Source organism: Carassius carassius, chromosome 29 (genome assembly GCF_963082965.1).
Source record: "Carassius carassius chromosome 29, fCarCar2.1, whole genome shotgun sequence".
Classification (NCBI taxonomy): Eukaryota; Metazoa; Chordata; class Actinopteri; order Cypriniformes; family Cyprinidae; genus Carassius; species Carassius carassius.
In genome coordinates this window covers 16,940,315-16,962,700 of record NC_081783.1, presented here as the reverse complement: position 1 = coordinate 16,962,700, position 22,386 = coordinate 16,940,315, and the positions used below count along the sequence as shown (strand labels likewise).

At 36.7% G+C, this 22,386-nt stretch overlaps 3 protein-coding genes across 3 annotated transcripts in view; all 3 read left to right on the top strand.

Moving 5' to 3' along the window:
• The window catches only part of abhd18 (abhydrolase domain containing 18), a 6,534-nt gene extending 3,844 nt beyond the window's left edge, over positions 1 to 2,690 (top strand). The window contains exons 10-13 of the mRNA XM_059516751.1: positions 495 to 596; positions 769 to 1,123; positions 1,207 to 1,369; positions 2,132 to 2,690. Coding sequence (XP_059372734.1) covers positions 495 to 596; positions 769 to 1,123; positions 1,207 to 1,369; positions 2,132 to 2,186 — 675 coding nt within the window. The 3' untranslated portion in view covers positions 2,187 to 2,690. The remainder of the gene's footprint in view (positions 1 to 494; positions 597 to 768; positions 1,124 to 1,206; positions 1,370 to 2,131) is intronic.
• A 1,197-nt stretch (positions 2,691 to 3,887) lies between these two features.
• Positions 3,888 to 17,587, top strand: LOC132109755 (protein FAM193B-like). The gene is made up of 10 exons (XM_059516082.1): positions 3,888 to 4,204; positions 6,134 to 6,409; positions 8,116 to 8,299; positions 8,651 to 8,866; positions 12,229 to 12,637; positions 12,726 to 12,912; positions 13,761 to 13,994; positions 14,435 to 15,458; positions 15,557 to 15,632; positions 17,134 to 17,587. Exons 1-10 carry the CDS (start codon positions 4,049 to 4,051, stop codon positions 17,228 to 17,230), a joined length of 2,859 nt encoding a protein of 952 aa, XP_059372065.1. The 5' UTR covers positions 3,888 to 4,048; the 3' UTR covers positions 17,231 to 17,587.
• Positions 17,588 to 19,810: 2,223 nt separating this feature from the next.
• ddx41 (DEAD (Asp-Glu-Ala-Asp) box polypeptide 41) lies at positions 19,811 to 22,386 on the top strand. Its single transcript, XM_059516079.1, is given in 7 exon segments — positions 19,811 to 19,974; positions 20,279 to 20,365; positions 20,463 to 20,523; positions 20,526 to 20,609; positions 21,344 to 21,418; positions 21,741 to 21,792; positions 22,253 to 22,386. Coding segments are annotated over 7 exon segments (519 nt in total). The 5' UTR covers positions 19,811 to 19,947; the 3' UTR covers position 22,386.

Genomic DNA, 22,386 nt, shown 5'->3' with positions numbered 1-22,386 from the left:
CAACTAGTTGAAATAAGACTTCTTATTTTATTTCAGGTAGCATTTTTTTTAAGTAACTTTAAGTTATTTTTTAAGTAACAAAATGTGTTTTAGTTAACTGTAATAACCCTGGTATGTAGGAATTTCCCAGGACTTAAAGGCAGCATTAGTCACTTAGCTACTGAACTTCATAGCTGTGAATACCTTTACTTCTTCATTCATGTATCAGTGAATCAACAGCATCAGAACATGGTAATATAGACGTCACAAAGTGTCTCTCACTCCCATTTACAGTTGTTCACTGATTGATTCGATTAACTTAAAATAAAAGGGGATTAATTTAGCTAACTAGGTGATTTAGCCCAGTTAATTAAAGGCTTTTTATTTTTACTATATGATTATTTAATCTTTTCAGTTTAATAATTTTAGGTATTTTAGCTTGATTGACCTAAAATACATGAAATTATTTATTTAATTTTTCAAAATGCATTAAAAATTGTTCTGCTTTTCTGCAGGGTGTTTTAAGTCGAGCTGTGAATTGGAGAGAACTGGAAAAGCAGTACTGCGCACATCCAGTCTATGAGGAAGAAATCATCAATATGCTGGAGTATTGTGGGGTAGGTAATTTATTCTGTTTTGTTGTAGTAAACTACAGCTTGGTTTTATATGAAGGACACCACAAAAGATCCCAGAAGAAGATATGATTTGTTCCTCACATATGTCGTATGACTTATGTTGAAGGTGCAACATTTTTGACTAATCTCTCACTGACACACCCATGATTTTCAGACAGACTCTTTCCGGATGGGCCAGGAATTCGTAAAAAACTCCCCAGGCAGCTTTGACAGTCTCTCTGACCTGGATCTAACCCATGACCTTCTTGACCTCCACTCGCCAGAAAGGGACCACCAGATGGGACCGCGCTCCTCTCGCGCCTCAGACTCTGCCCTATTGATGGGCCGAAGAGAGAGAGATGGGCTGGATCAGATGCTGTCTGCTGTGAGCAGCAGCGCGCCTCATTTGGACATGCTACATGCTAAAAACATCACCTGTGGGGCTGGTCAGCGGCATTCGCTGCAGCAGGAGTCTCTCTGCTTCATGAAGGGCGTTATGGATGAATGCACACACATCGCCAATTTTTCAGGTACAGATCTGTTTGTTTTGTTGCCATGGTTTGGATTGGGTTCCTGTGTTTGATCCTCTCTTTCTTGCATGCTTTGTCTCCAGTGCCTGTAGATCCCAGTCTGATCATCATAGTCCAGGCAAAGGAAGACGCTTATATTCCACGCACTGGAGTCCGCAGCTTACAGGAAATCTGGCCTGGCTGTGAGGTTCGCTACCTCAATGGCGGCCACATCAGTGCCTACCTCTTCAAACAAGGACTGTTTCGGTAAGTTAGAATTTTGAAAAAATATAACGTAGAAGCATCCGTAGTCCATGTTTCATGCACGGTACTCCAAGTCTTCTAAAGTCATATGCCCAGCTCAACAGATTAATTGAAAATGTCCAATTCAAAAGAAAGAGTAATTTGTGAATCTCTGCTTCTCTTAAGAATGTGGTTAGTGGGGAAGTCAAGATAATTAGTGAATAACAACAGGCTTTTCACAAGCTTCAGAATATTTGAACACACAAATAATATGCATTAAAATCATTACTCTTTATGTTGTATTTTTCAGTCCAGGGCTGTTTTTCCCAAAAGCATCGCATTGAAACCAATGGAGCAACGATCAACTTAAGGTTACAATGCTTTTGGGAAACGCAGCCCAGATTCATAGTAATTGCAATAAAAAGAAATAGTAGTACTGAAATATTAAGCAGCACAACTGTTGTCATTGATGATAATACATTTAAATGTTTATTAATGGCTGCTGAAAATTCAACATTGCATCACAGAAATAAATACAACACATAAACAGAAAAAATTTTCTTGTAATAATTTTTTACAATATTACAGTTTTTACATTATTTTTGATCAAATAAATGCAGTTTTGTTTAACATTAGAGACTTATTACCGACACAATTATTAATGCTGATATTTATTTATTTAAACTGTAGCACGTCGCTTGTTATCAAGTGAATGAAATGTATGGTTCATTAGTTTGAAATATATGCATTAACATTTCAATTTCATCCATTATTGTTGACCTCTAGGCAAGCAATTTATGACGCCTATGACCGGTTTCTTCAGAAGTATTCCAGCCTATAGCCATGGATCTGTTTGGTACTCAGTACAAGACAAGAATTGTTGGATTTTGAAAGTATGATGTGGAGATGTACAACCTGATTATGATGACTGTGATTCTTAAAGAAGAATGTGTAATTGGAACTAAACCTGGTGCTTCCAAAGGGAGTCAGTGGCAGAAGTGTGTTCCTCTGTGTGGTACACCTCAAAACTCAGAGTGACCTGAAGCCAACTAACATGTGCCCAACCCATACAAAACCTTGTCTTCCTGACCTCACTGCCTTTAACCTTGTATATCCTCATGACTGAAACATATTTCACCAAACAAAACAAAACCTCCAAACCATTAATTCTCTTACACATCAAGGTGTCTTTAAACCTCTTCAGGTAGCAGATCTCTGAAAATACAGTATTTTGGATTGTAGTGTAAATGAATTCATTTGATATGCATTTGGTATTTTTGTTTTACCAACAGAGAATTAGCTAATTTTTTTATACATTTCCTGCCTGTTTTTATCAAATAATGCATCAGAAAAATGGCCTTGTCATGGGCATGTTTTAATCTTGCAGATATATCTCATATATATATATATATATATATGTTTAACAAATTGAGGGGAGTTGTTTGAGAACTGATCAAGTCATATATTTCCAGTAATTAAACAGTTTTTTAGCAATGACTGGTGCTCATATGAGACCGAACTCAGGTGTTGATGGCAAGAAATATGACAATTCAAAATATACATTTTCTGTGAACTGCTGCATGCATTTCAATCCCTTAAATCCTAATCACTGCAAAAATACTACAGTAACCGCTAACAATCATACTGTTTCAGTGGACTGATATGTTTTATGTTTTACTACTCTCACTTTTTCTGATCTATCATGTTCAGTATTCACTGTGTTCATCATTCATGTGTTTCTCCACTCTAAAAATAAAAAGACAAACCAAAGTATGTCATTTATTTTTTCTTGAAACAGGTACAGATACTGAGAGTAAAATATAATAATGACAATATGAGATCAGGTACCTATTTAATATATGGGATATAATATAGGCAACACAGTATTATGTAAAATATAGTTATTTGTGTGAATAGCATGCGATTAGAGGTTAAAAAAATTAACAGACAATAATCTTAATAATGTTAATAAATGAAATAGTGAATGAAAAATACAATGGTGCACCTTATACAATGACCCATAATAAATTATGCATAATGTAAGAAAACAGAAATGTAAGATATGAAAACCAATATTATATAAAAAATATGGTTATCTGAGATATTTAAATGTACTGTTTTAATAAACTGAAGTTTTGTATAAGCTACATATAGGTTTAAAATGCAACGTAAAATGCTAACAAAAACAAACAATCATTGAAATGTTTTTAAAATATTTTAAAACTCACAACATGGGCTTATAAAAGGGATATTTCATTTGAATGTATCGTTTTACTGGCGTTGCATCCACTCAAATAGTGTATTTGCGTGTATTTATTATGTATTAAAGCTGCACGTGTTTACTGTGTTGATAATTCTCTCTCAATCTGCGCTACTGTAGTTTGACCGACTGTACTCTGTCACCTGGAAATCTTGCCCTCATTAAACATGGAGTCCTGGTTTTTCCAAGCCTACTGAAGCCGTTTGCCATCAGTACGTGTGACCCCTGAACCTGTTCGAGTGTGTGTTGTGTGTGTTGTGTGTGTGTGTGTGTGTGTGTGTGTGTGTGTGTGTGTGCGCGCGCGCGCCAGCCCTCCGCCATATTCACTGTTATCTTGCCTTGTGAGAAAGAACAGGAGCATTCGCGACTGCCTACAAGAACCGAAACTGTGTTTTTACACCGAACCAGGAGACCAGCCGACGGGCATAATACGGACTAAAGTGATGGCGAGGAAAAAAAGCAAGCAGCAGGGCGTCGGGGCCAAGGATTTAGTGTCGGGGCAGCAGCAGTCGAAGAAGCCCGGCGATGCAGGAGCAGCAGCGGCGGCAGGCGGCGGCTCTGACGGTGGAGGAGATGCAGGAGCGAGCAGGACCAATCAGGTAGCTAATGCTAACACGTACATCCAACAACACACCTCCTTGAGCCGGCTCGCGCTGATAGCAACTTGATTTTGAATTATTTTTACGGGCGTTATATCCAGGGCTCTGTTGCACATGTAGTTATTTGTGTTTTCGCGCTTATTTTGCGTTTTGTAGCGTCTGATTAGCGATGTCCGATTCATGAACGACTCACAGATCATTTTGTGAATCGGTTCACCAATCGGTCTAAATGAATCGTTTACTAAGCGGACTGAATCTGTCAGAACAGTTCTCGAATCAAATCATTTTGATTGATTGAGTTAAAAGTACTTTATTTTATGAGCAAAGATGGTTAAAAAACGTGCTGGAAATATGTTGACTACAAAACAACACAGCTTGTTTTAATAAAGTGTTTACTGAACAGCGTTTTAATAAAATTCTTCTGAAATGTGTAAATTAAGTTTGTATTGTTTAATGTAAATTATATTTACATTATAAATTAATTTAGAGAGGTAAATAACGTCTAAAACGAACATAAATGAGACACATGAAATTACACTAAACATGCTAATTAAAAACTTAACAAAAACAAAAAAGGCTTGCGTATGTGCAGATTACGCCGCTCTAAGGGACGACGTGATGTCGTATGGACGTCCGGACGTCAAGGAATCTCTGAATCTGTTTTTGAGACGGTTCTTTGAAACGAACTGTTCGAATGAACCGTTTCGCGGAAATGATTCAGATCACTACCCTTGCTCTCGCGCTGCACGAGCGGAGCAGCACTAGCTCGCTCTCCACCTATGCAAAGATATAAATATAAATAGATATAAATGCTCCAAGCAGTGCAGTACCTTACTTATTAATGTCTTATACGAAACTGAATGTATGTGTAAAGCTGGTTAAAGAAAGCTAAACGAAAGTACGTGAAGCACAAAGCTAACAGTGTGTTATGTTGCTCGTCTTCTGCTGTGGCTACTGAATTATTCCTGTAGAGATCAGGCTAACGCAGTGCTACTAACCCAGCCATGGAGTCTCACTTTATGTTCTGACATAATTACCATGTGTTTTTTGCATTAAAATTACTATGGAGGCATATTTACTACGTGCCAACGAGTTGCAATATTGTCACACTGTTGATTTCTGGTAGCCTTTCACGGTAACCAACCTGCTAAAATAATTGTTAATACTTTTAAGACTCTAAATGTTGCACTTCCAGTGCACAAAAACTTAAATCATATTTGAGCTGATGTATTTAATATTATGATTTTGCACAGATTGGATCGTGTCTCACTGTTTTTTTTTTATGGAATACAGGAGTCTTGCCGAACCTTTTTAGTTTGATTTAATTATTTTAATGTTGGAACAGCTCTATGTATAAAACGTAAATTTGTGTTGTGATTTATGTTTTGCAATAGCTATTTTGCAAAGAATCATGCTTTAATTATTGAGTTCCTGCTATAAAAAGCTTGTCCCGCTCACCAGTCAGCCATTGACTTGACAGACAGCACAGTTTTAGTGTAAAGGCTTTTTTTGTTTACACTCGTTTCAGACAGGCTTCCAGAGCACCATAACATTATCTTTAATGATCTAGAACAAATTAAAATAAGCTTTAGACATAAGCAAGCAAATATTTATTTTCGTCTGCAGTGCTCATTTCCTTGTAGAAAATGAATCGTAATATGAAAAAAAAGTAATTGATGAATTCAATTTTCATTTAATTTTACTCCACTGGATGCCTTTTCTTTAATGTTTCTACCAACCACTGAACCACTTATATCTATGGTTCCTATGGTCTTGAATTTTTGATCTTCAGGCGTTGAAAATCTATGAAAATGATTAGTTAATTTTTGGTCAAATAATTATTATTATTTACTCGGTTACAGATGTTGCTAGCTAACCTATTCATTCTGTGTTTTTATTTTTTATAACTTATTTCCTCTCGTCCCGCAGTCCATGCACACCTGCTGCTTGCTGTGCCATCGGGAGTTTAAAGACTGGGGGGCAGGCCAGGTGAACGGGCTCCCCAGTCACGGGTCCAAACTGGCAGAGGCTGTACCCGCGCTCTCCCAGGCCCTGCTCAGGGAGGTTCCAAGCCGCAAGCTGGCAGACGCTGTGCCTTCGCTCTCCCAGTCGCTGTTGGGTGAGGTGCCGCTGTGGATCTGCCAGAGCTGCAGGAAGAGTGTGGAAGAGGAGGAGAGGAGAACGATTCAGGAGCAAACTGCGCAGGTAAATGCGATTAGCTCTGGATAATTCATAGAAATTCTGATTTTATGAACTAGGGTTTATAGACAGTCAAAATGCTGGCATCAGCAGCATAAGTAGATCTTTAGAAACCATTGCCACAGTATTACATATCATTGTTACTATATATAAAATTAATTCTGAAAAATGCATCACGGTTTCCACACAAATATGAAGCGACAAGAGCCTAATAATCAGAAATGTTTCTTGAGCAGCAAATTAGAATGATTTCTGAAGGATCATGTGACACTGAAGACTGGAGTAATGATGCTGAAAATTCAGCTTTGATCACAGATGCATTTTAAATTATATTTTAAAATATATATTAAAATAGTTATTTTAATTGTTATATTTCACAATATTGCTGTTTTATTGATTATATTATTTTAATAATTTAAAAGATCAGTTTAGTTTAGAGGTTTTGGGGTCAATATCGATGATACTGGGCTTGAAAATATCAGTATCGGATCGAAAATGAAATAAGAGGTATTGCCAATCCCTATTTATGAGTTTAGAATATGGTGAATGTTGTGTTGAATTTTGTGAAAGGAATAAGCTGTAATTGTAATCTGTAAACTGTAGCATTTGGATTTCATTGCATTTAATACTAAATATGAAACAGAGTGGTAAACAAATCATGCTAAAACTGTTCTGAAAACTGACATTGCTTTCCTAAACCATTCTTGGTAATTTGTGCCTTTTAACAAACCAATATCGCAGTTTGTACTGGTGTTCAAAAAAGATACATTGTAAAAATGTGCGTATTACAAGAAAATACATTTAGTTTTCTTCTTCAAAATATTACATTTAATTCAGTGTGCTGCTTCTATTTTTTTGTAATTGTGAAATTTACTAAATGTACTACTTGTAATTGTGAAAATTGTTTCTACAACATTTTAAGAGTTAAAAAATCTTGAGATAACAATCCAGAATGTTTCCAAATGCTTAATTTTATACCTAGCATTCTTTTTTGTAAAACATTTTCTTATGCTGTCTTCATAGAAATTAAATAGATTTTAATAAAATTACAAATGTAAAAAAAAAAGTATATATATATAAGGAGCAATGAAGATAGCAATGCGCTGAAACGTTTGCTGGTGTCCATTCTGTTTTTAACCCACATGCACTTTGCACCTTTTTGCACGATGCAATTTGAAAAAGAAAATATTTTTTTGTAGACTTCCAGTCTTGAGTGGACTAGTGTGCGGCTAGCCACTCCTCTTGTTCATATATATATATATATATATATAAGAAATATATATTTTCGTTAGTTAAGCATTTTAATATTTTATTATCTAATGCAATGACGTTCATATATTAAGTGCGTTCAAGTAATATTTAGTTGTAAATTGTATGTTGATACTGTATTAAGTGATACATTTTTTGGGCTTATTTTTACTGGAAGATTAGCTGACTAAACAATGTTCAATCAGGTTTGTTGATGTTTAGTTTGCTTCCATTCTTTCATTTTATAAAGAACACCGTGCCAGAATTGTGACCAATACTGTCCTCTTTTTTTTTTTTTTTTAAAGAAAGATTAGTATGTCATTGAAGTCAACAAAAAGACCAAAAAAAAAAAATCTGATAGCACAATTTTCCATGCACCCTGTAGATCCTTAACTGTTTCTGTAGACACACATTTTGAGGTGTTTTCTGTCATTTGTCTAAAAGATGAATGTGTTGTAATCCAGGTGCCGCTGTCCCACTCGTCCTCGTGTAAGTCTCAGAGTTGTGGGAACGGTTATCCAGAGCATAGCTCAGTGGATTGGGACCCCAGCTCCTTCCTCTCCGCGCGCAAACTGTCTGGCCTGTGGAATTCAGCTCATTCTAACGGAGGGTCTCAGTGCAACCACAGCACACCTACGCTTTCACAGAGTAAGTCTGTTTTATTTCATTAGGCCTACACGGTGCTCTGGAACACTTGATTCTGGTTGTTCATTTGCAGCATGATATGCAGCCTGGTATTTTTGTATTATGACCACTGAATTGACCGTCTCAGTTTCAGTGCTAGTTTCATCTTTCACATCACTCCATAATTTCTTCTTTCTTCTCAGATTATGAACTTGAATCAATATGTCATGATCATTTATTAATTTATTTGGTGTTTAGCTGTGTAATAAGTGGGATAATGTAACCTGATCAAACTTTTCTTGCATTCTGCCAAGTGGTTTTCTTTAACAGATGTAAAAATACTAGTACACGTACTGTTATTTCTTGTCCTGTTAGGCGGAACGTTGGGACCAGCTTGCCATGAGAAGAGATCCTCTCATGATGCTCCCGGGAAGGCTGCCAAAACATTTGGGACTAAAGTCTGTCCCTACAGTCATCCCGCATCCCAGAATTCCAATGTGGCTTCTCCTGGGACACTGTCTGCCTCCACAGATCTATGTAAGACCAACCCCAAGCACTTCAAGACAATGTGTCGACGACCAACTCCTCCAGGTTAGAACACCATTCAGGCTACGATGTGAAATATGGGTAAAACTTAATGTTAGGTTTTAATTTTTAGTTAATGCATTAACTTGATGCATTCTGAACTAATAATAAACAACAGTTTTTTTTTTTTGCAGCATTTATTAATCTAGGTTAATATTCATTTATAAATATACTATTCTTTAATTCATGTGCATTTATAACACATTTACTCGTTTTTATTTATACAACTTAAAATGTGAAAATGTATTGGTATACACTATCGTTCAAAAGTTCAGGGTTGGTACGAGTTTTTGAAAGGTTTCTCTTATGCTCACCAAGGGTGCATTTATATGATCAAAATTACAATAAAAACAACAATATGGTGAAATATTATTGCAGTTAAATATAACTGTTTTCTATTTTCAGACAAATTTTATGTAATTTACTCCTGTTAGGGATGTTCATTTTAACTGGTTAACCGCTAACCGACGTAAGAATTTTGACCGATTAATACAATCAGTTAAATGGTTTAAAAGTCATTTATTTATTTATTAATTTTTTCTGTAATTTATAAAAAATATTTAAAAAGTTTTGCTGCTTGTTTAAAATATGCTATACATATGAAAAAAAATAGTTTTTTTAGAGACCCCCCCCCCCCCCCCATAAGTTGCATTTTATTATTTCGTTGTGAAATAGGCCTAATGCCGACGCAGAATGTTTACAAATATTATAATAAACACTGTAAACATAGCTAGGCACAACAAATCCTTTCAATTGAACAGTATTTAGAAAAGAACAGGAATTTTAAATATAAGAAGTCATAGCTATATATAAACGACAAGCCAAAATGAATTAATTTAGTCTAAAACTAAACTGAAACCATTGCTGGGTCTCTCATTCGACACAAAATCAAATTTTTCCATATACACGATGTATTTGAATGCCAAAATATTATTTATTATGTAGCCTACTTCACTCGTTTTCCAATAGCCACGTAAAACAAGTTGTTTTGCATAATATCATGGTGGTATGGTTATAACACTTACTGGCGCAAATTTTACTAGTGTGATTTATTTATTTTTATTTTTTCCTCCATATGTTTGACTGACTGTATTTTATTATGATAATGAACAGGTTGCAGCGCCAGAGCACTTGAGTTTTTTCCTTCTAACAGCGGAAGCAACTACTCCTTTTAGTCATAAAGATAATTGGAACTGTAAAAGGTTTGCCTTTATTTGTGTACATTCACAATATAAACAAATCGTTGTGCTTTTGTAAAATAAGCCTAAAGAAAAATAGGACGCGGCTTTATGCCTTCTGGTTTCCTTTCGCACAGTACAAAAATGAACCGAAACTGCATACTAGGCTACTTGTTGGACAGTATTTCTTTTGTTTTCTTAATTTATTAAGTAAAAATATATTTCTTGTATAGGCCTATTTATTCATTTAGTCTAGCTTTATCTCCGCTCTCAGAAGCGCTGCAGGTGCGTGATGTGATGCATGTGAATCCTCATGTTCTGTTTTTTGTGCATGTAAATTTAATCCCAGGGTAACAAATTTTAGTATTTTCAACGGGTCACAGATACTTATCCTTTCTCATTTAATTAAATTTTAATGTAAAATAATCTTGTCGGTTAACGGATAATAATTGTTTATTGAGCGTCGGTTAGGAAAAATAACTGAAATGAACACCCCTAAATTCCTGTGATACAACGCTGAATTTTTTCTACAGTCATTAATTCAGTCTGTAGTATCACATGATCCTTCAGAAATCATTCTAATATGCTCGATTTGTGCTCAAGAAACATTTATTATTATCATCAAATAAGCCTTTTGTAACGTTTCACTGCTTTACTGTCACATTTTATCAATTTAATGCATTCTTGCTTAGTACAAGAAAAAAACTGTAAATTTTACTTAATATAAGGTTCATTGTTGGTTCATGATACCTTATGCATTACCTAATGTTATTTACCATTTTGTTTAGACATATTTACATACAGTATCAGAAGTTGTTTTTATTATCAGTCTCAATGCTTCTATTGACGTTGTTTAGGTATAGAAGAAACTGAGCCTGGTTTCTCCCAAGGTTTTTTTCTCCATTCTGTCACCAATGGAGTTTCGGTTCCTTGCCGCTGTCGCCTCTGGCTTGCTTAGTTGGGGACACTTCATCTACAGCGATATCGTTGACTTGATTGCAAATAAATGCACAGACACTATTTAACTGAACAGAGATGACATCACTGAATTCAATCATGAACTGCCTTTAACTATAATTTTGCATTATTGACACTGTTTTCCTAATGAATGTTGTTCAGTTGCTTTGACGCAATGTATTTTGTTTAAAGCGCTATATAAATAAAGGTGACTTTTGACTTTAAAGGAGATGGGGTGGGAGAATATGTATGCACACCATACCTGTCAACAGTCCTGTTTTCCCGGGAGTCTCCCGTATTTCACACCCATCTCCCGCACCCCTGCTGTTTTGTAGTTTCTCCCGTGAAACTCCCGTAATTTGTGTGGCCCATACCTCTTTATATGAATGATCACATAAATATATTACCCCAATGTTTTCCAGTTGCCAGATCTTGTATGAAACCCATCTTACTCACAGAATCAATAAATTATTAAAATTTAAACCCATTTGCGACCACAACCTGGCAACCTAAATCCCAGTTGCGCTGTTGATATCTGTGCAGGAAGCAGACATGGGAATCAAGTGAAATGGGAGGGGAAGACTCTGTGGTGCTCCGGTGGGAAAAAACATAGAAAATATATATTTTTATATATATATATATATATATATATATATATATATATATATAAATACATTTCAGTTTACTAAATGATACAGCATTTATTACAGTAGCCTATAGAAGCTAAACAATATATTTTCTGCTTTATTCTCCAGTTTAAAACGTTTAGTATATAAACAAATGATAAAATTGACCATTAGAAAAATATAGGAAAAACAGTTACAGAATACAAATTGTTTTCATCAGTGTATTTAATTTTGTAGCCAATTAAAAGACATAAGAATAAATTAGTCAATTAGACTGCCATATCCAATGTTAAAAGTTAGTATCAGACTACATTAATAAGGAAATTTTGCTGTAGCACATAACATTTTGTTGTATAATAAACTGTTATGTAAGGAGAGATTATGAACCAATGTAGTTGCAGTGGGCAGTACCACCGGTCGCAGCAAAAATAGAAACCAAGCGACCGATAAAATGTCCCGTTGCTTGTTGCTGTCACTCAAATTAAGATGAAAGAGATATGATTTATCACTTGTGTCTGGCTAGGATACAGTATGTGCAAACTTTAAACTAAATAGACATCGCTTAACTACTAAATAACTAAGAATTAAAGCATGCCATTTTTTACAGGTGAGGCGTTCCACCCTATTGACCACCATCAAGCTGCAGACCTGTCAGTGCCGCCCAACAGTCCAACAGGCCTCTCGTCCCAGCATTCCTCGCTGCTGCCTCCCAAACAAAACTCCAGTCAGCATGTTCACGTCAACTCCGCTAGTTCGGGGTTGCCTTCGCACGCTCCCTTCTCCCCACTGGTACCAAACATTCACGCTCCAGCATCCAAGCACTCGAGTGGGGCGGACAGTCCGGTAGCCCTACTCAAGCCCAGCACCTGCAAGAACTCCCACATTCCTGCTGTTAGCACACAACACAGCAAACTCAGCAACTCGCTCATAGGATGCAGTCACCCGTGCAACGGACACAGTAACGGCAGCCCTGTAGCCTCCTCCAATGCTGGCCATCTAACATCTGGGGCGTGCAGGTGAGCATCTGAGGATGTACACTGAGCATCGGTTGTTTTTATTGCTTAATATTTCTGTGTGGTAAGTTGTGGTGTTTCGTTTGAGCAGGGACCAGGCGTGTAAAGGGCACAAGATGCCCAACGGGTCATTGTGTCACGCTCCGCCCTGTGAGCTTGAAGAAGGAGATGATGAAGACAGCAGCTCGGAGCGCAGCTCTTGTGCTTCCTCCTCCAACAATCAGAAGGACGGGAAATACTGTGATTGTTGTTACTGCGAGTTCTTTGGCCACAATGCGGTACTTTAAAGGTTTTTTAAAGGGTTTTGTGGGTCTTAGTTTGCCATTCCACTAATGAAAGACTTTAAAAGGTCTTAAATCTGAGCAGAAAGTCTTGCAAAGTCATGGCATTAAGTGTTGCACGCGCTGCTAAAAATGAATATCTTCGTCAGTGTTTTTGTCTTGTGCTCCACCAATACAAATATCTCAGCATCCTCAAATCAAGATATATTTGCTTGAGATACTAAATGAAAGTCTGTATCCTTGTTTTCAAAAAAATGTAACGAAGCTAGGTGGTTATGCTCAAAACAAAAATAAACATCTGCCAATAAGATATGAAAACTTGTTTAAGAAAACTGCAGGATTTATTCTTGTTTTAAAAAGCTTTAATTAATTTTTAATGAATTTCCCAGCAAACCAGACTTCTTTTCTAATGTCATTTTGCTTCTGATGTATCTTGATTTTTCTTTATTGTTTATACATTTGTATTGGAAAACAATAAACCTGCTGCATAAAGTTTGCAGTGTAAAAATAAATGAACCATTATTGATTGGAAGCAGAGATATTCAAACCTTAAGCTGAATGAATGAAAAAGTAATGGAGATTGTATTTTTTAACTTTGAAATGTTGCTAATAGAAACACATTTTGTGCTCCCTAGACATTTACATTTTGAAAACATATTGATGATTTGTGTTCCCTGCAATTTCTTAAATTTGCTTTACTTGATCTTAAAAAAGCCTTAAAAATTTGTACTAATCTTTATATTTAAACCTATGCTAATTCATCTTTAATGTTTAATTATTGTACTAACACATTATGTTTGTTCTCTGTCTACCGTAACTAAAACTATTTGTTTTCCTCTGTTCAGCCTCCGGCCGCCCCCACCAGTCGGAACTATGCTGAGATCAGGGAGAAGCTTCGGTCCAGACTGACCCGCCGTAAAGAGGAACTCCCTCAGAGGCAGGATCTAGACCCGGCAGCACCGAGTGCCATAGACCATCGAGACGTGAATGATCTATTAGACTTCATCAACAGCACAGAGCCCAAGCCTGTCAACAGCGCCAAGGCTGCCAAACGGGCACGGCACAAACAGAAGAAAAAGGCACAGTGTTTGTTTTGTGTATTAATATCCAGAAAAGAGATAATTATTTCATTATTTCTGGTTCAGTTGTTACATTGGAAGTGAAAGATCCTGAATTCTGGAAAAATAAGAAAACTGAAAAAAATTAATTAAGCACCAAATCAGCATATTAGAATGAATTCTATAGGATGAAGACTAGAGCAATGGCAGCTGAAAGTTCATTTTAAAAAATGCTCTTTAAAATATTATTTTGAATTTCTTATACTGTTGTAAGGATTGCTACCAGGCTTCTGTTTCAATATTTTAGCTTCTATTTTAGAACCTCTGCTGCCTTTGATTTCCAAAAATAGTTTATTTTGAAGCCAACTTGTCGTTTGCGTTCTTTATGCAAATGCAGCATTAACTCTTCCAGCTTAAATAATATATATGATTGTGACTGATTTCTCAACCATCTTGATCAGGAAAAGGAGAGGGCTCTTCAGGGCAGTGGTGAGGCAGCCACCAGCGAACCCCGCTCGGCATCTCCCCCTGACCCTGTAGAAGATTCGACTCTGGACGGGGAAGCGAACAGACTGTTGGAGTGGCCTCAGCTGGAGCTGGAGCGAGTTAACAGTTTCCTGACCAGCCGTCTGGAGGAGATCAAAAACACCATAAAAGACTCCATCCGTGCCTCCTTCAGCATGTACGACCTCAACCTGGACGTCAACGACTTCCCGAAAAAGGCAGCGACACTGGAAGGAAACCATCTGCTGTCTCACCTCAATGGATCTTCTGATTTGCAGCAGATAGACTTGGATCTGGCGCCTCTCTCACTAAGGAACTTCAAGAGAGACCTGGATATAGTAAACGGTTGGGAGGATACCACCACAGCAGCCAAAGACATCCAGAGGCTCCACTCCACGCCAAGTCTTTCCAAGCTCATCCGTGTGCGGTCACCAGAACGAAGCCCAGTCACGGGTTCAGAGTCCATCCAGCCTGGCACCGCATCTGTGGCCAAGCCCAACGATGTGGCCCTTGAAACCAAGCCCACAACTGGAGCTGGATCCAAGACAAAGAAGGGTAAGAAACAGCAGAATCAGAGGTACCAGGAGCAGGTAACTCAGGAGCAGGTGACCAGTATAAAAATGGCAAAAACTGAGACGCACAAAGTGCAGGAAACAAGGGCAGCTGATTCAGATAAAAGCACCAAAGGTGGATCCAAACAGAACCACCAGACTCAGCAGCAGACAGACTCCCAGAAAACGGGAAATAAGAGAGCAGAAGAGGTCAAAGCTTGCAAGCAGTCATCCAATGGGGCCTCAAACGGTCACCATAATACAGGGTCTAACACACAAAGGGGGAAGAATGACATCTTGGAGGTACGGGGAAACAGGCCGGACCATGACGTAGACACTAAAACCACCTCCAACACTTCCAGTACACAACTGAAGGGAAAGACTAAAAATAGGAACAAAAACAAGACGGAAAAATCGAATAACGCAATCGGTAAGTGACTTTTGGGTAATATCAATTTGGTCTGATCTTGTAGGTCTGTTGGATGAGACCAATTTACAGCTCTTCGTCACTTTTTCGCCCCCTGATAGATGATGTGTTCCTTCCCAAAGACGTCGATCCTACAGAAATGGACGAGATTGATCGTGAGGTTGAATATTTCAAGAGGTAAAGTCCAAAACAATAAATATTTGATAGATGTCTATTAAAAAAACGATTGCGAAATTATGGTATTTCTATTCAACAGTGTTGTGACTAAAACGCAACTTTTTTCTTCTCCTGATAAGACATGGCGACGGATGTTGGTAGGCCCATTATTAGGGCTTTCAACATAGAAAAAAACTGAATTTCAAATGTTCATCAAATTTAAAATAAAAGTCCACATTAGAATGCGAAAACGTTTCATTTGAATTTTAGGTGTGCATTATTTATCAGTGGCGCACGAAATGCAATGACGATGTAAGTGTAATTGCATCATAATGTTTTTGTTAGTCTATCCAGTGGAAGCCACTAGATGCAGAGCTGCTGTGTTGTTCATTAAAAATGTTGCAGAAAAAGAAAACATCAATGTGGAGAAGATCTTGTTTACATCAAAACTGAAACACATATTTCATATATTTTCTAGAGAAACATCTATCACCGGTGCATTTGTATCTCGCACAAAGGAGCAGCATGTTTAGAAAGCCATGTAAAATTAATGCAAGTTTAACTTTGAAAAAAAACATATATCGAGACTTTATGGCTGGGTTTTTTTTCCCATCCCACTGCATCTCATGTTTTTAAATGGAAAAATGTATTCTGTGTGACTGGCTTTCCACCCTTTGTATTAAACTATGCATACATACATGATGCTGTTTTGTTTATAGTTCTTTAAGCAACTTAATTAATTATAATTGGTTTATAAATTAAATTTAAATTAAATTAAATGTATGCATTTAGCAGACACTTTTATCCAAAGCGACTTAAAGTGCATTCAGGCTATCAATTTTTACCTATCATGTGGTCCCGGGGAATTGAACCCCCAACCTTGCGCTTGATAGTGAATAATGCTTATGCTATGAATAAACGTGCATTAGTCATTTTGCTCAATGCGCCCTCTTGTGGCCTCAGAAAAGAAGCCAAAATTATGCATTTTAAATTTGAATATAACTCATATTTCTATTAATATTTAAGTACAAAATTCAAATGATGTTTTTTAGCCATTTTGACAGCCCTACCAATAATACTTGAGAGACGCCATGTATGAGGTGTTTCTTGGAGGTTAAAGTACATTTAAAGAATGATCATGTGACTTTTATGTAGAAAACAAAAAACTCTTCTATTGCAGTTATGCTAAATATTCCTTTTTCGAATTGCCTGAAAAACCACCTCATGCGAGTGTAAAAACGTTTTTACAATATATGGGACTTCTTGCAAATTTGTTTTGTTTCCATTGAGTGTATTTTTAATTTGCAATTTCGATTTGCTCAATTTGAAGGGTAATGGAAGTAGGGCTTACCAAGTGCAGATATAGAAATCAAGTGATGAAGATACAGAAGATACAATCTCCGGGTTGAGATTGTATCTTAGATTTACAAGGAAGAGACATTAATTGTCCCTTAATCACAGTACAGGTCATTCTTGGAACAAGAATTTTATTTATTTAATCTCTCTATTTATTTATTTTTAGGTTTTGCCTTGACTCTGCTAAACAAACCCGACAGAAGGTGGCCGTGAACTGGTCCAACTTCAGCCTCAAAAAGATGCCCTCAAATGCAGCTCAGTAACAGATGGGTGATGGTAAACAGACCTCCTCCCGTCTCCTCCTCTCCCAGCAAGACTGTACTAAAAACCAGTTTGGCCTTTGGTTACTGTACTTAACACCTGATGGGCCTAAGGTTTCTCCCTCTCACAGCTCTTTCTGCCTCTATGCCACGGGACATTGATTTGACCACCATTCATCAAATACGTTTTCATTTGACCTGTTGTTCACGGGGGATCACACTGGATCCTGACCTCAGTCCGAGAACTTGCATCCTGTTATCGCTAAAACACGTTCGGGTACCGATCTAGTGCTTCTACATGCTTTATATGTCGTATGTACACAGTTGTTTTACAATAAAAATGTTTTAAATTCACAACAATGGTGAGGTTTGGCCCGCCACGCTTTTTTCAGCTCTTCATGTGTTTTAGAAGGTACTTTTATGGTTGCACCATCATGCATTTTTGCAGACTCCACTCACCCTGCAAATATACTGTAGTCTTAAGCCCCGTTCACACCAAGAACGATAACTATAAAGATAACGATATTAACGTCCACACCAGCGAACGATATCGTCTGTTTATTCTGAGCGCACGTGCGTCTGCCGCTTTAAATCCTCGAACTCGTTATAGCAGGATGGATTCTGATTGGATGCCAATGTTTGTATCGTTCATCAGATGGAAAAAAATAGTTCTGAAAATGATTCCAACGATACCGTTTCTCTATGCCTTTATCGTTATACGGTAGTTGTAGTGTGGCTATTCTTTAATATTGAGAACGATTTTTAGAACTATATCTTTATCGTTGTCTTTATAGTTATCGTGCTTGGTGTGAACGGGCCTTTAGTATAGATACGAAAAATGTTTTTTTATTTTTTTGATAATACAAAATTCGAATTGCTGTATCGTGTCCGATTGTCAAAATGGAGGTAAAAAGGCAGGAAAGACTGTTGTGTTCACTTATGCGTTTTAGTTTCTAGAACTGTCCATGTGAGATACAAAGATCTGGATAGAATATACTGCACTCGTGTCATTTCACAGTCGACTTTGTGAGGCCAAGTGCAGCTGTGACAGTTTATATGCACAAAAAGTGAACCGTGCGCATAGACTTTGTTGTCTTTTAGAACAATGAGAACATCCGTACCTTTGCTTACAATGTATGATGTGTTAAACTGTTTTGTTTTATGACTGGAACTTTTCGAGAAAAGAAAAAAGGAATCAACACTAAAAAGAAACTGATTTTAAAGACCTGTATCTGTTGACTGTGTCACTTTTATACATGAAATATAAGGTTGAGCAAATGAGGTACATTGCCTTTGCATGATGCGTAAAAACTGACAAGTGTAGGCAACTACAAATCTCTCCCTTGTCCTTCGACTCTTTATGGAATGCTGTTCCAAAATGACTGTTGGCAAAATTCCCTGACCGAAATCTTATGGTAGTGTCCCTGCTGATCCTCCCATGCGGTGGTTTGGATTTAGTTCTGTGCTGTAAACACGTTCTCAATGCTGTTGTCGTGAGTTTCAGTTTGAAGTTGGTTCTCCAGCAGTGCACCTTTGTTTTGGCTGCATTATGGTATCAGATCTGAGTTTATACATCCCAGACACTGGCAGCAGTTCTGCTGGTGTAGTTTCAGTCCACTGGTGCGTAACAAGGTCAGACCTGTTTTCATTTGTTACATTTGCAATGGCATTTTATGATTTACAGGGGTTTTAAGATTCCTTTCAGTGGTACCGTGCCTGTAATATCTGGTGGCCCTTTCCATAGCTTTGTATGTCTGCGTTATACTGTTTTTTTTTTACTCATGTACCCCTAATGCTGACCCCCATCTGGAAAAATCCCAAATACAGATATGACATTTTTGGGGGGAAATAAGGGTCTCTGTGTTTATGAAGACTAAATCTCCTTTGAAGGAATTCTTTTGAGAAAACTTTGAGTTTTTTTTTTCCATATTTTTCCGAAACCTTTGACTCTGTCCAGGTTATAATAAACTAGAAGACATTATCTTAAACATTTGGAATGTAGATTTATACTATACCATTAATGGCCAAGTGTATGTTGGCTTTGTTTTATTTTATTATTATTTTTTTTTATTATTATTATAATTATTATTATTATTCACTTTTGATACTGTGAAAATCTTTCATGCAGAAAGATTAAAACATGACAATTTTGAGAAAAGAAACGTGTTGTGTTTGCTTTCTAACTTTATACTTTGGTATGAAAATGTGGTAATATAAGAACCCGCTTAAATGGGAATGAGAAAACAATAAGTTAATAAGTTTTTTTTTTTTAATCTGTCATTACGTCCTATCGTAAAACCGTGTGACTTAATGATATGGTACAATTTCTTTGAGTACGATTGGCTGCTTTGGTCACTCTTCACTTTCATTGCTTTTGTTTGCTCTCAATGCAAATGAATAGTGACAGCTGCACATTTCTTCTATCTACTAGTTTGTCTTACAGAAAGAAAGTCATACAGGTTTGCAGCAACATCATGGTGAAAAAAAACAATATATATATTTTTTTACATTTTCAAAATACCTTGGTTCGTACCTTTTGGATCTACGTAGTGTACGTAAGCTGTACGTCATGCGTCCGTGGATCATTAGCAGCGTAACATGCTAGCTAGCTAGTGTATAAACAATGCTTGTTTTGGGTGTAATGTAAGATTTATCTGTCTAATTATTGTACTAAATATCGTCGCTAAATTATAACCTTAAAGCTTATAACATCGAGCATCATGGGAACGGAAAACCGACCCAAAAAGGTGAGTTTTAATAATAACACACCTTGATAAGTAAATAGATAAATAGATTCGAGCAACAGGTTTAACCCCATTTACTGTATAAAAAGTGTAAAAGATTTTTCTGTACAGGTTATCTGATGTGTAATGAAGTTTTAGAATTTTATAAAGAGAATTAAAAATTGTCGAAAATAAATAGCTTTAGTGTAATTTATATAAAACTAAGAAGATAATATGTTCTGAACTGCTGCATAACTTCATGCGATGCTGTATGACATGTATGCAGTTCGTATTATATGTAACACTTTGTGACTTATGTTATTGTCAGAGAAACTATTCGGAGAAGTCAGGATCGGAGGTTCTCAGAAGATGATGACTGCCGTATGTTCCTGTTAAGATCAGAAAACAGCAGATGGTAAGCAACTGATACTAAGATTACAGCGATAAGTCATGCTTTTGCTGTTCTATGTCCCAGCATCCTAATACCTGTGTTTATTTGATATGACTCTAAGCTCCAGGTGGTGATGCGTTTTCATGGGAAAGCGCTCACAGAGGAGGAACTGAAAGATAGTGGCAGAAAGATGAGGATGAGGGTCTGGGTCCCCGGTCAAATGTCTGTCTGCTGGACCAGCACCAACATCTCCAGGAGAAAGCTGAAGGTCTTTACACCCTCCCCTGTGCTTCATTGCTTGTTTACGGTCTAATGCAGTGGGTCTCAATCAGTGTCAATATAGGAAAATTAAGCAACCACAATTCATTTTATGATTCTATAAGTTTCAATTAACTTAAACAACAACAACAACAACAAATATTTTTTGCTTGGAGAAAGAAATATGATTAACATCAAAGTTAACATCTTTATTGTATTTTTAGCATTCAATTAATTTTATTAATAATTTAAGTAATTCAATCCTGTTGCAGCCACCTTGTATGTTTGTTAAGTCCACTTGGTTTAGAACCCTTCTACAAATAGAGTTTGGAGAGAGTCATTTCAGTCTTTCTGTTGGGATAGTCAGTTTTTAATATTTGTAAACTGAGTATTTATAGTGAGTTCTCTTTAAAAAAGCTTATCACATTATTAAAATGTTTTCGTTTGTCCAACCTATGTGTGAAAATCAAGGAGTCAAAATGAAATATAAACCTGGAAGTACATAAAGATCTAGTATTTATAGAAATTATTATTATTATTTTATTATTATTTATTATTTTTATAAAAAACTTTTAATGTAAGTGATTAAAGTATTAAAGATTTTTGCACAAAGATTCTAGGCTACTAATCAAATAAGAAAACCAATAGTTTTTGTTGTTTTGTTTTGTAAATATAACATCAATTCTTAAGTAGTTTCAATTTTTTCATTTGTTATTTATCCTCAAATCTTATTAATAATTGCAGCTCGAAAGGAGTCTGCCAAGGAGAAACGGTTGAAAGAGGAAGAAAAGATTCTGGAGAGCGTGGCTGAAGGCAGAGGTAAGCGACGACAAAATAATTTACCAGATTAATCAATTTATTGGTTATAAGTACTTATCATCATAAAAATGCATATTTTAATATCTTTATCACCTCTAATATCTGTGAAGGAAATAGCCCAAGGTATCATATATGAAGACCCAATAAAAACAAGGTGAGCTGCCTTTAACTCTCCATTGACTCATCATTTGTGATGGAATTATGTGCAAATTTGTGCAAATTATGACAACAGCAATTATCTTCTTCTTTTTCTCTTCAGCTGGAATGCACCCTGTAACATTCTTTGCTAATGGCCTGCTCTCAACTTTAATGGTCTTTGCAGCCATCCTGAAAGGACTGAAGACACCTATTCAGATTCAAGGAATACCAACCATGTGAGTTGCATTTGGGCTTGAGGCAATATTTAGCAATTATCATGCAATATCAGGAGGTTGTGTGTGTGTGTGTGTGTGTGTGTGTGTGTGTGTGTGTGTGTGTATAATGTAAAAAAAAAAAATATATATATAAAATTATAAAATTAGTTTTTGTTTTAGTCTCTCTGTCAGGGACATGATTGGCATTGCCTTTACTGGCTGGTTTTCAAGCTGCCCATCATTAAGTATTGTCTGGAGCAGGAGAAACGGCCACCCTTCTGTAAGAGAAAGGGACCATACGGCCTCATCATCTATAAGCCCACATCCTGTGTCATCTGCCTGAAAAATGAGAAGCCCATTACCTGTATGTAACAAGTATTTCACTATATTTCATCATACAAATCATAAGCCAGACAGTACAGGCACCAGAGAGCAGCAGTATGGTCATTTATTCATTGTGTGTCTTTTTCTCCATCTGTAGAGGGAGCTGGCGAGACAGACACATAGTATCATTGAATACTACTGGAAACTCCTCGAGGATGAAGGGGCTCCTCAGGTGCGCTGTGCTCTGTGTATTGGGGGCATGTCTGTCAAAGAACAGATGGAGGTGGTAAA

Coding starts and splice junctions, on each gene's coding strand:
- LOC132109755 (XM_059516082.1), top strand. CDS start 4,049: ATGGCGAGGAAAAAAAGCAAGCAGCAGGGCGTCGGGGCCAAGGATTTA. Junction 12,638..12,725: donor CTAACATCTGGGGCGTGCAG/GTGAGCATCTGA, acceptor TCGTTTGAGCAG/GGACCAGGCGTGTAAAGGGC. Junction 12,913..13,760: donor AGTTCTTTGGCCACAATGCG/GTACTTTAAAGG, acceptor TCCTCTGTTCAG/CCTCCGGCCGCCCCCACCAG.